The sequence below is a fragment of the Bos taurus genome, chromosome 16 (genome assembly GCF_002263795.3).
Source record: "Bos taurus isolate L1 Dominette 01449 registration number 42190680 breed Hereford chromosome 16, ARS-UCD2.0, whole genome shotgun sequence".
Lineage (NCBI taxonomy): Eukaryota > Metazoa > Chordata > Mammalia > Artiodactyla > Bovidae > Bos > Bos taurus.
In genome coordinates, this window is record NC_037343.1 from 46,975,015 (window position 1) to 46,987,410 (window position 12,396).

At 49.8% G+C, this 12,396-nt stretch overlaps 1 protein-coding gene and 1 long non-coding RNA gene across 4 annotated transcripts in view; one reads left to right on the top strand and one right to left on the bottom strand.

The window, feature by feature from the left end:
• Positions 1–3,508: 3,508 nt before the first annotated feature.
• Positions 3,509–5,058, bottom strand: LOC101904795 (uncharacterized). The gene is made up of 2 exons (XR_237807.4): positions 4,969–5,058; positions 3,509–3,737 (listed from the first exon to the last, which is right to left on the bottom strand). It is a non-coding gene; the product is annotated as an uncharacterized lncRNA (long non-coding RNA).
• The window catches only part of ACOT7 (acyl-CoA thioesterase 7), a 108,276-nt gene continuing 99,610 nt past the window's right edge, over positions 3,731–12,396 (top strand). Inside the window, exon 1 of one of the 3 annotated variants that reach the window (XM_059875369.1) lies at positions 3,731–4,381. In XM_059875369.1, coding sequence (XP_059731352.1) covers positions 4,155–4,381 — 227 coding nt within the window. In that variant the 5' untranslated portion in view covers positions 3,731–4,154. 3 annotated transcript variants of the gene reach the window in all.

Consider the following 12,396-nt stretch of genomic DNA (forward strand, 5'->3'; position numbering starts at 1 on the left):
GCATTCCAACACCCTCCTTGGTTTTATCTGCTCTTTTGTCCTTGGGTCACCATGCTAACCAGGGACTGAACCTGGACAACTGCAGTGAAAGCCCAGAATCCTGACCGTTAGTGCCTGTGTGTCGCTTCAGTTGTGTTTCTTTGTGACCCCATGGACTGTAGCCCACCAGGGTCCACTGTCCATGGGATTCTCCAGGCAAGAATACTGGAGTGGGTTGCCATGTCCTTCTCCAGGGGATCTTCCCAACCCAGGGATGGAATCCATGTCTCTTACGTCTCCTGCATCGTTGGTGGATTCTTTACCTAACCACTAGGCATCTGGGGAATTCTCCCTTATTTTCAACCTAAGTAATTATTTTCAGTTAATTTTCAAAGAGATTATACCAATTTATATTCCACCATTGGTGTATGAGAATTCCTGTTGCTTCATATTCATTAGTATATAGTGACATGAAAAAATAATAAAAACAGATGGGGCCTCTCTTTAGGCCTTACCCCCTAGTCCTTTCCCTCAAAGTTTACAAGTGTCAAGCTTATGTCTTTCCAAAAAACTTTGAATAAATTTTTACATGATGCTTTTTATTACAATTTGTAGACAATATTTCTGGTCCAAAGAAAGTGTGTGCAAATTAAGTAACTGCTGCTGTTAAATATGATGCTGTTAGCAAACCTCTCTTGATTCATTCTTATAATATTTATTGCTTATTATGTGCTCTTCTAGGAGCTTGGAATAGACCATGAACAAGACAGTAAAAAATTTCTGCCCTCAGGGCACATTCATTGTGGTTAGGCAAGAAAAACTAAATCGAGGAATAAAATAAATATTAAATGGTATTAAGTGCAAAGGAGAAAAATCAGCCAGAAAAGAGGATAGGGAACATGGAGGGCTTGTAATTTAGATTGGATGGTGGGGAAAGGCCTCGTTTAGAACATGATATCAAAGACTTGAGGATGTGAGGTGGTGAGCCCATGCGTGCCTGAGGAAAGGGTGGCCCAGGTGTATCTGGGGACTATGGGAGGGGTCAAATGGCTGGGTATGAGCAAGGGGGAGAGCAGGATCAGAGGCCACACGTACAGAGGAAGGAATGGGCAGATTCTGGAATCACAGGGAAACATCATCACATTCTAGCTATTTAAAAAATTTTTGGCTGAGCTGGGTCTTTGTAGCTTTGCACAGGTTTTCTCTAACTGTGGTGAAAAGTGAAAGAGAAGTAGCTCAGTTGTGTCCGACTCTTTGAGACAGCATGGACTGTAGCCTACCAGGCTCCTCTGTTCATGGGATTTTCCAGGCAAGAACACTGGAGGGGGTTGCTATTTCATTCTCCAGGAGACTTTCCCAACCCAGGGATTGAACCTAGGTTTCCCCCATTGCAGGCAGATACTCTACCATCTGAGCCACCAGCGAAGTCCAACTGTGGTGAGGCAGGGGCTACCCTTTGTTGCGATAGGCCGCCTTCTCATTGTGGTGGCTTCTTTCTTTGCACAGGCACTAGGGGGTGTGGTTTTTCAGTAGTTTCAGCACTAGGGTTCAGAAGCTGTGGCGAATACCTTAGTTGTTCCACGGGATGTGGAATCTTCCCAAACCAGGGATGCTCAGGTGTTCCCTGCACTGGCAGATGGATTCTTATCCACTGAGCCCAGTCTGGAAGTCCCAGACTTATTTTGAACATAGAGAGGGCAGGATTCACCCATGGGCTGGATGAAGGGTATGAGAGGAATTATTAGCTTGAGCAACTGGAAGGAAGGAACTGTAATTTACCAAGATGGGGAAGACTGCAAGAGGACCAAGTCTGGGGGAGTGGGAGATGTCTATTATATAATCACAGCGAGGTGTGGCCTCGGCCGGGGACACAGAAGTCTGGGATTTAGGGGAGCGGTCTAGGCTGGAGCCATCTGGTAGGTAGTTGTTCAATCGATAGGATTTAAAGCCATAAAACAGGATGAGCCCCCAAGAGTCCAAACATTGCTTGGGGGTTCTCCAAAGTCCTGAGAGGAAGGAATGGAGATGGACCACAGCAAGCTGTACAGAGAGGCCAGAAGAGTAGTAGGAGTACGTGGCAAGGAGTAAGCATTTCAAGAAGAGAAGGATCATGCCAGCTCCATACTGTTGAGAAGTCAAGTAAAATGACTTCTGACAAAGGATTATTGGATTTAGCAACTTGCAAGGAATTAGTGACCTTGATAAATTGAGCGGAAGAGACAAAAGCTAGAGTGGAGTGGGTTCCAAATAGAACAGAAGCGGGGGAGGAGGAGAGTGGCTGTGTTTATAAACAGCTCTTTTGGGAAGTTTTGCTGAAAGAGAGGGATGGAAATGGCCCCGCTAGCTTGAGAAGAAAGTAGGAAAAAAAAAACCAAAACAAAACCCTAAAATGGGGAGGTGACAGACTCTTCGAGATCAGTGTAAATCTCATGATGTTTTTGCTAAGGGATTGGGTCCCCCACTGCTCTCCTTTAAAGCAGAGCAACATCATAAACCATTGGCAATCACACACAAGTGGATTACCTCGGACTATGGTTTTTCTCCCTACAGAATCCAGGACACAAGAAGAAGCGGGTTGGCTGTTATCTTCCCTGGCTTCTTCTGGCCTGGGGGGCCCTATCACACCAAACTGCTGACAGATGCTGTCTTGGGCCAAAGGGTAGCCACATCCTTTTCCAAAGGTGCTGATTTTGCTCCACGTTTTTTTTTTTTTTTTTGCCTTACCCTGGGAGGGACGTGGCTATTTAATCCTGAACCACTTAGCCCAGTCCCCAGTCTAGGAATTTCCTCAGCAGGTGGTAGGAGTCAGGTTTTTTGTGTCCTGGCTTTGTCCCCAGATCAGATTTGAGCTATTTGAAGAAAGGAATGTCTCCAAGTCTCACAGTCCTGAGCCCACCTACACATGTAGGGCAGGGCTTCAGGAAATCCTCATTCCTTCGTACTGACTGTCCTGGAATGGCTGTTTAGAGAGTGGGAATGAGCAGGGAAGATGAGCAGAGAGTAAGAAAGGCCCTAACTTCTTCACCTGCTTTCCCTGAACTCATTTCATCTCCCCACAGGTCTGGAAGGTGACTACTATTACACCATTTTATAAATAAGGAATCTGCCTTACCTACGACTGCAGACCCTGCTAGTGCTCCTGGGTTCCATCACAAGAAATTTATTGCAGGACCGATATTGGAAGAAGTTAAACAGGCTTGGTGATCCTGGATGTTTCCAGCAATTTAATTAGTATAAACGGGGGGAGGAAAAGGTAACCGCAATACACTTCAGTATTCTTGCATGGCAAGTCCCATAGACAGATAAGCCTGATGCGGGCGGGGAGGTGAGAGGGCTACAGTCCATGGGGTTGCAGGAGAGTCGGACACGACTTAGCCACTCAACAACCAACAATAAATAGGGGAGCTTAATTTCTGTGGGTTTTGATTTTTAAAAACCTGACTACAGAAGCAATTTGTGTTCTTGGTAAAAAGCTCGGAAAGAGTCACGTCTCACAAGGAGTACAAAGTTCTCCAAAATTACGCAGGCAGAGTGATCACTTTTCCTTTATTTCGTGCGCGGATCTGGTCGTGAATTGCATTACAGGGCACTCGTTGTGCAACGTAACAGACCTTTAGGCCTCCTCTCTGCAGGACACGTATCGCTAACCAAAGGCTCGGCTCTCTGGGCAAGTCTTTCAGAAATGACCCAGAGGTGGTTTCCAGCGGGCGGTGTGGACGGATCCCACTTCCCGGCCTCTCTCCAGCAGCTGCGTGTCCCTGCAGCAGAGGCACTCGCTGAGGCCTGATGGTTGGTGCACTCACGTGCCTCCCAGCTCGGCCATGAAGGTTCCTTTACGATTAACCGCCCCCAAATTCCTCTCAGGGCTGATCTGAGAAGGCGCGTGCCTGCCGCGGCCTCCTGCTGGCTTTTCAGCCCACGCAGAAGGCAAGGCCTCAGCGCACGGCCCCGCCGCGCGGTGGGCGCGCCCCTAGGCCCGCGAACTGTCGGGCACGCGCGGGGGAAAGCCCCATATGAACACGCTCCGCGCGGGCCGAGGCTCACTCTCGCCGCCGCCCAGTCCCGTGTAGGCGCCGCCCAACCGCCGCCGAACCTTCTGGAAGCGGCGCCCCTCCGCCGCCAGAACCGGACGCCGGGGGAGCGGACATCGGCCCGGGGGCAGGGCGAGGGCGGGTATGCGGGGCGGAGCTTCGAGGGAAGCTGCGTTCGATTCGCCTTCGGCGACCAGGCCCCGCCTCTCTGGCGCTATGGCTCCTCCTCTCCCCTCCCCCTCCATGGCGCCCCCCGGACTCATTCATTCCGCGCCCGGCCTGCTAGATACCTGCGCGCTCCCTCAGCCGCCCGCCGCCGCCACAATGTCGGGCCCCGCCGCCGAGACCCCGTCTGCCATCCAGATCTGCCGGTAAGAGGGGCGCACGGCGGGCGGGCGGGCGGGCGGCCAGGGGGCCTGGCGGACCCCCATCGGCCCCACGCCCTCCCCTACCCAGTCCCCGCCTCCGCCGAACCGGTCACCTCCGGATCCCGCCCCCCCGCCGCGGCCGGGATGCTCCTTAGATGCCACAGAGCCGGCAGCCTCCCCTTCGTGCCGCCGCGCCGGCCTCCGGCGCATCTCTTGGGCGGCGCCGCGGTCACGCAGGCCGTTTGCGCGAGGAAACGGCGCGGCGCCCTTCCCAGGGCGGGGGTCGGAGCGCGGCCCCCCGCGCCCCGCCCAGCTCCGCCCCGCCGGGTGGCTGAGCATGCTGGGGCCTCACCCCAGGTCCCACTGAGATCCCTAATTCGAGGTCGTTATCCGGGCGGTGGTGCAAAGCCATCCGGATCCCCGGACATGTGCTGCGCAGGTAACCCACTCGGCTGGGCGGCGGCCAGAACCCTTTGAGCCCTGGAGTACGCGCCCGAGTGGGCGAGGGCTGCAGTTACGCAGTCCTTGCAGTACCCTGCCCAGGTTTTGCTGTGGGGGAGGCGGCTGTTAACCGGAAGAAGAGGAAATACCTTTCCCTTCTGACAGAGCGAAGAACAGAGGATGGTCCATTGAGCCCAGAAGCATCTTACAGAATGGGGGTAAAGGGTTCTTGTCAGGGGCCCACCCCAGCCTTCCTCCTCCGGTGCTGGTGGGTAGAGGGCCGGAGGATGCGCAAGACCTCGAGCCGGCTCATTTCCGACCGGAGCAGGGTAACCTCAAGGTTACCTTACATTCCCTCGAACCGAACGGAAGCGGGTATAGCCTGAGCTGAGGAAGGGCGAGGAGTCTGGAAGGCCCTGCAGGCGCGGAGTCTGGAAGGCCCTGCAGGCGCTGAGCCTGCAGGCAGGGCCTGTGCTTCCTGCACCACTGACAGTGACAGCACCTTCCTGTTTGGCTCGGCTCCTCAGATTCTGAGGTTGGGCGTCACACTGACTTTGGGTTCAAGCCAAGTTAGTTTCCTGAGGATATTGACATCTCGGAAGAGACAAAGGCTAGGCGCGCTGAGCTGGATCCGTGGGGTCCCCTGAATCCAGCCCTACTTCTGACTCAGTCGGAGTCCTGTCCCGACCTCAAGGTCAGTTTTGACTTTTCTAGGGAGAGGAAATTTTTGAGAGAGCCTTGTGCCATTGATTTGTTATTGGCTGTATGACTGTCCTGGCCCCACCTTCTCCAGGTTTAGGGGGATAGTAATCGAAGTAACTGATCCTAAGAGACAGACAGGCCTGGAATCAGGTTCTTGGGGTCAGTCTCTACCTCATAATGGCCAAATGACCTTGGAGCTCATCATTTACAAAGGGTTTGTTCATTATTTGCGTCTGGTTTGGTGTGCCCGGCATTTCCGGGAGGGTGGATGACAGGGATCCTAGGAGACTCTTAAGGTCATTCAGCCACAGAAGGAGGGAGGGGGTGCAGCTCCTGACAGGTCTCCTGTCTCCAGACCCACCTGTTTTCCACCTGCTCCCTGCAAAAGTAGATACTGATTTCAGTCTACTTATGGAAGGCTGGGCTTTTATTTATTAATACTTCATCAGGATGGTGAATAGCCCATCTATACATAGTACTTTTTTAAAAACCAGCTTCTAATATAGTTAATAAACAGCCTTAGGCACTTACACATGGGCCCACACTTCTTGCTCATAATGCCTGCTTACTTGGTTGCCTCTCTGATTTCACAGTGGCACGTTGTCTTGGATTTGGGACACGGGGGTGGGATCCCTGGTGGAGGTGAGCCTCAGGTGGCCAACACAACTGTCAAAGAGAGTGGAAGGGGGTTGTGATGAGGTCCCTGGTCACAAGGACTTGGCCCAGAGAAACCCCAGGACACTGTAGTGGAGGTAGCAGCAGGGTGGAGCCCTTTAAGGACATCTGAGCAGACACCTCTTGTTGAAAGAGGAGCCTTCTGGCCTAGAGCAGCCCAGCCATGAATTTAATTAAGTGTCCCTGGTTGCCTTCAAGGAGTGAAATCCCCCGAGGGAGGGTTCCCAGCTTAGGGAGTTCACAGTCTAGCAGGGAGAGGATCCCACAACCTCCACCATCCTAGACAAGAGTTGTCCCATGCTCTTGGTTCAGAAGGAGGTGTTGAAGGGAGACGGGCTCTAAAGGCTGGGGAAGGCAGTGCCAGGTCTAGCTGTGAATATGGCCTCTGCCTCTTGGAAGCTGGCTAACTTTTTGACCCTCATTTTATCATGCGTGCTCCAGATGCTAAACAAAGTGTTATCCAGGGCCTGGCAGAATGGCTTCCACTTTGTAAGTAAATGGAAGCTTTTTTTGTCTGAGAAGCGGGACCCAGACTCAGGAAGCTGAGGGCGTGGTTGGAATGCCAGTTTGGCCTCTTGCTGGTGTGGGCTTCAGACCTCAGTATTCTTGTCTTGTGCCTGTTGTTACTGTGAGATATAAAACCTTTAGCACAGTGCTGCTGCTGCTAAGTCGCTTCAGTCGTGTCCGACTCTCTGCGACCCCATAGACGGCAGCCCACTAGGCTCCTCTGTCCCTGGGATTCTCCAGGCAAGAATACTGGAGCGGGTTGCCATTTCCTTCTCCAATGCATGAAAGTGAAAGGTGAAAGTGAAATCGCTCAGTCATGCCCAACTCTTAGCGCTAGGCAGTTGTAAACAAAAGGAGCAGTTTACCTCAGAGCCTGAACTTTGGATAGCAAGCCACTGCGGTGTGCTGTCTCCTTCTTTTCTTTCCTGGATGCAGCCGGGGATCAAACCTGTGCTTCCTGCATTGGAAGCGAGGTGTCTTAACAGCTGGACTGCCAGGGAAGTCCCATGTACCCTCGTTATGATTGAGCCCCACAAGAAAGCTCTGCAACAGCATTTAAAGTCTCAGAAGAGCCTTTTTCTTTGGTTTTATTCTTAGTGATGCTAATTCATATTTTGTTAACAAATTGCTTTTTCCCTTGTTTGACCCAGAGTTCTAGAATGTCAGATGGGAATGACCCCCAGAAACTCCCAGCCCAACTCTGTCATTTTACAGATAGGGGAAAATGAGGCTCTCAGAGGTTACAGACTTGGACCAGGGTGGCCTTGGACCCAGCTAGCCAAGGGAGTGAAGGCAACTGGTGGGTTGTTCCCTGTCAGGTGTTCCATTGTGGTTTTTTTGTGTTTTTTTTTTTTTGCCACACCTTATGGCTCGTGGGACTTCCCTGACCAGGAACTGAACCTGCATCCCCTGCAGGGGAAGCACAGTCTTAGCCACTGGACACAAGGGAAGTCCCCCACTGTCATGTTTTGTCTACTGCTCAAGCTCACATTCACATCTAGTTGTGAGGCTCAATTGTGGCATCAGCATGGGCCCCTAGTAGGAGCTGCTAGATGTTGGTCCAAATGAAGTTAAAGGTCATGTCCCATACCAAGCTGTTAGAGTGTGATGGAGATGCTCTGTGTCTGCAGCGTGCCGGGCACTAGCCACAAGTGGCTACTGAGTGGCGATTGAGGTGCAGTTGGATGTGGAGGATTGTTGCGTAAGTCATGTCGGACTCTTGTGACTCCATGAGCTGTAGCACACCAGGCTCCTCTGTCCATGGGATTTCCCAGGCAAGAATACTGGAGTGGGTTGCCATTTCCTTCTCCAGGGGAATCTTCCCCACCCAAGGATCGAACCCAACCCAAGGATTGAACCCTTGTCTCCTGCACGGGCAGGCAGGTTCTTTACCACTGAGCCACCAGGGGAGTCCCACATTTAAATTTGTTTAAGTGTAAACAGGCTGGCTTCCTGTGGCTGGTGGCTACCTTATGGGACAGTGTAGTAAGGAGAGGATTTTAAAAACCAGGATTCCTGGTACGTCTCTGATGGCAAGGTTTCCTAAGGGAAGCTTGGGGAAACTTTGTGGGGACTGTAGTTAGCTCTCCAGCAACAGAGCCAATGGAGGGAGACCTTGGCAGACACAGCCTCCCGGGCAGGTAACCTGGAATCCTTTGTTTGTAGGTAGATGTGTCAAGTCTACAAGGTTTTCTTTTGCTTGCCCTGCTTTTCCATGTAAATCTGCTCCTAAGTGTCTTGAGCTCAGGGACTGCTTTGTTTTCTCTTGTGCCAGGAATGCCCAGCAAAGCACCTGATGCCAATAAAGATGAATGAAATGGACCTGAATTTTAGTACAATTACACCTCATTTTATTGCGTTTCAATTTATTGCGTTTTGAAGGTTGTTGTTCATTGTTCAGTAGCTAAGTTATGTCCGACTCTTTGGGACCACATGGACTGCAGCATGCCAGGCTTCCCTGTCCTTCACTATCTCCTGGAGTTTGCTCACATTCATGTCCGTTGAGTCAGTGATGCCATCCAACCATCTTGTCCTCTGTTGCCCCCTTTTCCTCCTGCCTTCATTCTTTCCCAGCATCAGGGTCTTTTCCAATGAGTCAGTTCTTCGCATCAGGTGGCCAAAGTATTGGAACTTTAGCTTCAGCATCCATCCTTCCAGTGAGTATTCAGGACTGATTTCCTTTAGGATTGACTGGTCTGATCTCCTTGCAGTCTAAGGGACTCTCAAGTCTTTTCCAACATCACAGTTTGAAAGCATCAATTCTTCTGTGCTAGACCTTCTTTATGCTCCAGCTTTCACATCCATACGTGACTATTGGAAAAGCCATATCTTTGACTATACAGACCTTTGTCTGTAAAGTGACTTGTCTGCTTTTTAATACGCTGTCGAGGTTTGTCATAGCTTTGCCAAGGAGCAACCACCTTTTATTTTTTATTTTTTTGGAGCAACTGCCTTTTAATTTCATGGCTGCAGTCACTGTCCACATTGATTTGGGAGCCCAAGAAAAGAAAATCTGTCCTGTTTCTACTTTTTCACCATCTATTTGCCCTGAAGTGATGGGACCAGATACCGCGATCTTTGTTTTTTGAAGGTTGAGTTTTAAGCCAGCTTTTTCACTCTCCTCTTTCACCTTCATCAACAGGCTCTTTAGTTTCTCTTTGCTTTCTGCCATAAGAGTGGTGTCATCTACATATCTGAGGTTGTTGATATTTCTCCTGGCAATCTTGATTCCAGCTTGTGATTTCCAGCATGGCATTTCACATAATGTACTCTGCATATAAGTTAAATAAGCAGGGTGACAGTATACGGCTGGTGGTGGTGTTCAGTTGCCTAATTGTGTCTGACTCTTTGTGACCCCCATGGATTGCAGCGTGCCAGGTCTTTCTGTCCCTCACCACCTCCCAGAGTTTGTCCAAGTTCATGTCCATTGCATTGGTGATAGGTACAGTTGGTAGATATGCCAGTAAAGATGAATGGATGGACCTAAATTTAGTACAGGTACACCTCATTGTGTCTCACTTAATTCCAGAATGAAGGTAATGCATTTTTTTGTTGTTGTTGTTGCAAACTGAAGGTTTTGTGGCCACTTTGCATTGTCAGGTAATGGTTAGCAATTTTTTTTTAAAACATTTATTAATTTTTTTGGCCACGTTAGCATTTTTTTAAAACACTTATTCATTTATTTGGCTGCATTGTGTCTTGGTTGCAGCATGTGGGCTCTTTGTTGTGGCACCAGGGTGCCTTTTGTTTCAGAGCATGGGCTCAGTAGTTGTGGTCCACAGGCTTAGTTACTCCAAGGCATGTGAGGTCTTAGTTCCCCAACCAGGGATCAAACCCATGTCCCCTGCATTGCAAAGCAAATTCTTAACCAGTGGACCACCAGGGAATTCCTGAGGGTTAGCATTTTTTTGGTGATAAATTCTTTTTAATTAAAAATTTTTTAAATTGAAGCATAGTTACTGTATAATATTATACAAGTTATAGGTATACAATATAGGTGGGCTTCCCTGGTGGCTCAGCAGTAAAGAATCCACCTGCAATATAGGAGCTGCAGGAGACACAGGTTGATCCCTGGGTTGGGAAGATCCCCTGGAGGAGGGCATGGCAACCCACTCTGGTATTCTTGCCTGGCGAATCCCAAGGACAGAGGAATTTGGCAAGCTACAGTTCATAGTGTCGCAAAGAGTCAGACACGACTGACTTAGCATGCATGCATATACGATATAGATATGTGATTTTTAAAGGTTATACTCCATTTATGCAGTGTAGTCAGTGCTCAGTCATGTCCAACTCTCTGCGGCTCCATGGACTGTAGCCTGCCAGGCTTCTCTATCTATGGAATTGTCCAGGCAAGAATACTTGAATGTGTTGCCATGTCTTCCTCCAGGAGGTCTTCCTGACCCAGGGATGGAACCTGCGTCTCCTGCATTGGCAGGTGGATTCTTTACCACTAACACCAGCTGGGAAATCCATACTCCATTTATAGTTATAAATATTGGCTATATTCCCCATGCCGTAGGTATAAAATAAAATGTTTTTTAAGTTAAGGGGTGTACCCTATTTTTTTAGGCATAATCCTATTGCACATTTAATAGTGTAACTTTTGTATGCACTGGAAACCAAAACAGTCCTGTGATTTGCTTTATTGCGATATGCGTTTTACTAGAACTGAACTCACAATATTTTCGAAGTAGGCCTGTTTGGAATTTTTTTCTCTTCGGGGCTTTGTCTTTGGGCTCACAGCAGAGTTAATAAAAACACAGAATCTGAGTTAGAGAAACCACACTTGAAGGTAGTGTTCTGGAACATTCCATAAAACGATGCCCAGTGCTGGCTTCCTTCCTGTGGAGATGTGGGCGCTTGTGGCTGAAGATGCAGTCCTTGCAGCCCAGGGAGCCTGTGATGGGTGAGGCTGTGCTCACCCACCATCCCACCTCCGCCTGTAACCTGGCCAGGCAGCCCAGGAGTTGCGTTCCCCCGTGGGTGGGCTTTCTCTGGGGAGGGGGTCCCAACCTGGGGTGGTGACTGTGTGTATGAACCTCCTGGTCCACTTCCTTTTACTCTCAAAGGTATCCTGAGGAGGAGGGTAAACTCTATGGTCACGTACTCACAGGCTACCTATATCTGACCAACAGAGGAACCTTGTTATAAATCCTGATTTCCTGTATACAAATGATTTCAGTAGAAAATCAACAAAATCTGATTTTAGAGTGTTTATGAGATACTTGGGGGAAACTTGACTAGTCCCTCGATAAAGATGCTAAGGAATTTCTGGGTTTTTCATTGTCCACGCCATGAGGCCTGTGGGACCCTAGTTCCCAGACCAGGGATTGAACCCACAGGCCCTGCAGTGGAAATACGGAGTCTTAACCCCTGGACTACCAGGGAAGTCCCTGTGAACTTTTTCTGTAACTACCCAAAGCTGGAAAGAACTCACATCTTCATTGTCTTATAAAGAGATAATGAAAAGTACTCGGCAACAGCAGCAAGAATCACTGATACACACACACACAAAACTCAAAGAGCTACACTGAGTATCTGACTCCATTAATGAGAAATTCTAGAAAAGGCAGAACTGTAGTGATAGAAAGCAGGCCTGTGTGCCAGGGGCCAGAGCTGGGGGGAAACCAAGTGCAGAGGGGCAGGAGGGCACTTTGTGCTGTGCTGGAAATGTTCCGTCACAGCTGTGGTCCCTTACACAGGTGTGTGGTGGGAAGGGGGACCCCTTAAGGCCAGGGCCAGAGAACAGGACTCTTGTCTAACACACAGAAATGACCTGTCTGAGGAGACACATGAGCTGACACAAAGCAAGAGATGTTATTGGCGAGGGGCGCCTGGGTGGAGAGAAGTAGGGTAAGGGAGCCCAGGAGGACTGCTCTGCCTGGTGGCTCGCAGTCTTGGGTTTTATGGTGATGGGGTTAGTTTCTGGGATGTCCTTGGTCAATCATACCCTCGTGGTGGCACACAGGTAGCTCAGGCAAGATGGATGCCAGAGAAAGGATTCTGGGAGTTGGTCAGACATATGGTGTCTCCTTTTGACCTTTGCTGAGCTCTTCCGGTTGGTGGTGACTTACTAGTTCCGTGTTCCTTACGAGGTTCTCCTGTCGTAAAATAACTCACACAAATGACGACTAGGGTTGCCTGGCCAGGGTGGGCGGTTTCAGAGTGTGCTTCCCCTCACAGGTGTATACACT